This window comes from Diaporthe batatas, assembly GCF_019321695.1.
Source record: "Diaporthe batatas strain CRI 302-4 chromosome Unknown Contig00013, whole genome shotgun sequence".
Taxonomy (NCBI): domain Eukaryota; kingdom Fungi; phylum Ascomycota; class Sordariomycetes; order Diaporthales; family Diaporthaceae; genus Diaporthe; species Diaporthe batatas.
In genome coordinates this window covers 556,748-559,679 of record NW_025408560.1, presented here as the reverse complement: position 1 = coordinate 559,679, position 2,932 = coordinate 556,748, and the positions used below count along the sequence as shown (strand labels likewise).

General features: G+C 58.0%; 1 protein-coding gene across 1 annotated transcript; it reads right to left on the bottom strand.

Annotated features, from left to right (window-relative positions):
• Window positions 1–235: 235 nt before the first annotated feature.
• KVR01_010569 (uncharacterized protein) lies at window positions 236–2,432 on the bottom strand. The gene has a single exon (XM_044788570.1). It carries the CDS (start codon window positions 1,907–1,909, stop codon window positions 509–511), a length of 1,401 nt encoding a protein of 466 aa, XP_044640728.1. The 5' UTR covers window positions 1,910–2,432; the 3' UTR covers window positions 236–508.
• Between the last annotated feature and the right edge of the window lie 500 nt (window positions 2,433–2,932).

Sequence of the window (2,932 nt, the reverse complement as noted above, 5' to 3'; positions counted from 1 at the left end):
TGATTTTGAGTTGAGAACTCGGTCGGATCACGGCTGACCGCAGGTTTGGGCTTACACACAGACACACAATAGAGCACAGGTGGACAAGACGCGTTTGTGTTTTGCAGGAGACTCTCTCTCCCAGTTGTTCGATTCAAGCAGTTTGGTATCATAGCTTCGTGAGGTACTGCTGATGGACCTCGATAGCCACAGGCTAGAAACAACCCCCATTAAGTATTCCCTTCCGCGCCCCGCGCCCCTTCCGAGGCGACATGTCGCCTGTCTCCCGCTGGCAGACCAAAATGACTGCTTGTTTTGTTGATGAGGACATAATGAATGGATGTCCGACGCCGTAATGCCAATGCATGTGGTCTTGTTTCGATCAAGAAAAAAAAAGACAAAGAAGAATCCCTCCCAAATCTCAGAACGCTAAACCCAGGAGCCTTTGTTGTGCTCGTAACGCCGGAAAGTATGACAAAGCAAAGCTGAAAAGACCATGCGACGTAAGATTATCGGCCACGGCGGGGCGTTATAATTGCAATTTTCCAGTGAGCTTGATGCTCATTCTCCTCCGTGCGGCGTTGAAACTTGACATTCTCTTGCCTGTGGTGGCGGCGGTGCTGGTGCTGGTGGCGGACAAAGGAGACATGGGCGAGATGGGCGACTCAGCAAGGTCTGAGGTCGGCGTCCGTGCGACAGAGAGCAGCTTCTCGTTGTTCCTCTCCAGCCTCTCGTTCCTCTTGGCGACGCGGACGATCTCTTCGTACGTGACCGCCGCCGATTGGGGCTGCGGTGGGGGCCTCTGCGGTGGTGGCGGCACGGCGAACTCGGAAGCGCCGTCGGCCGCCTCCTGGCTCATCTCCTGCGGCGCCTCGCACAGCGGCTCACCCAGGATGCTGCGCTTCGCGGGTGAGGTCGCCGTGGAAACGTTCTCCGTGGACGATGATGACAGGAAGGCCTGGTTCATTCTTGGTGTGCTTCGCCGCTTCATCAGGCTGAGCGTCCTGGCCACACCCTTGAACATCTTGGTGGGGGTCTTTGGGGTCCTGGGGCGCTCATCCTCCTGCTCTGCCTCCTTGGGCTCCTGGAGCACGTCTAGCGAGTACACGCTGCCATTGGCGTAGGGGTCGATCTGCAGGAAGGCCGGTTTTGTCTTGCTGAATGTGTTGGTGGTGGGCCGGGGCTGCATGCTGCTGCTCCGGGGAGGGTGGGCTGTTCGGGTGGGCTTGGTAGAGACAGAGTCGGACGACGTGCTCGTGACAGACATCCGCCGCCTCTTGACCTCGGCATCGTCCTGGGCGAGCGACTGTGCGGCGAGGTCCATGATGGTCTGCCGCCTCTCGAACGAGGTGGGCGAGATCGAGCGACGGTTTTGTGGTACGTCGACGACGGACGGCTTCCCCGAGAATATGACTGACACGACCCTTGCGGTGACCTCGTGGCTCCTCCTATCTTTCGCAGGCGAGGGGCAGACATCGTCGCTACTTGAGTCGTACTCGAAGTCTGAGAAGTCACCAGCGGTTGAGGAGGCGTCCTCCTCCGAGGACATGTACTCGTCGTGGGGCGTCTGTGTGAAGCTTGGCGGGTCTGGCATGGTCAACTTGAGGCCGACCAGGTTGTCGAGGAGGCGCGACGTTCGGAGGGCGCTCTTCTGGGGGAGGACAGGGGCTTGCTCCTCTGGCTGCTGGCCAGGGTGCTGGCTGGGTTTTGATTGTATCATGACTGAGTCCTCCATTGCGGCGTATGTGTTTGAGTGAATGGAATCGGAAGAGGTGCGGCTGTGGGAAGGACTGCTGCTGGCAGTGTAGATATGGACTCGGCCGGCGGCCGCGCTGGGGAGGGCTTGGATATATGAATGGTCGGCGGCGTGGCGATCAGTATTGGGCCGGTGCACCTCCCTGGGTGGATAGTCGTGCTCCACCTGGGACATGTCGGTGGAGAAGACGGTGAGGTTTGTTTCTTTCTGGGGAGGGGCCAGGGCCGACAGGGTAATCTGTGGTGCGGACAAGGGAGTATATGAGAGACAATGTCTTTTCGGTAAAAAGCAGGCCTGTGTCCAGCGGCTGCTACGTCGTGTGGATGATCTGGGTGAGCTGGCTGAACTGGGCAAGCAGATGTTCTTGTATGCCACCTTTGTGGGGTCTGTTAGCTTGTGGTTGGATTTGGGAAGGATATGAAGGGGTCCTTGGAAGCAGAATGTTCCGAGATATGGGAAAGAGGATGTTTTAATGAGTTGGCCGGTCTCCTGGGACTACGGTGCGTGTGTGTGCGTGTGAGTGTGAGAAGCGTGTGAGAGGGCAGCCACACCAGGAGGCAGACCAAGAGCAAGACGCTGGAAACGAAAAGGGAAGCGGGCATATCCCTGAAACTGGAGATAGCCAGTAGCCCCATGTCGGTGGTCCCCTGAAGTCGAGGTGGGGACGCGCTGGGGACAGGGGGCTGGGCCAGAGATCCCTGTCCCTGCTAGCCATGCACCACGGTCCCCTTCCTTAATTGCGGTCATAATTTGGAACGGAGCCAGGGCCCTGACGGAAACGGTGACTTATACGCCTCGCCCGGGAATGGTGCGTGCCTCTGCCACTACTCAGAATCCACAATTCTGCGCACTACTCCGTACTCCTACACCACAACCAGAGTGTACCTATCCATTTGTAAGCTTCCAAGAGCGGCCACACTGGATAATCTATGCAATAATGCCGCCGCCGCCGCCTCTCTCTATGCGCCTGGAGGTGTTTGGCTGTCTCGTTGATGCATGCATGCAGGTTTCAAGCTCTCTTGTTTGCGCCACCGAGCGACGACAAGCTGCCTTGTAGCCTTCTGTCGCCGGGCGTGGCCCACGGTTTCACAGGCTCACTCTGTATCGATCTGCACCCAGGATGGGCAACCCGTGTTGTGTCGAGTCGATGCACAAGAAACGGCTCCGGTCGAGGTAGGGGCTCCTACGGAGTACTCG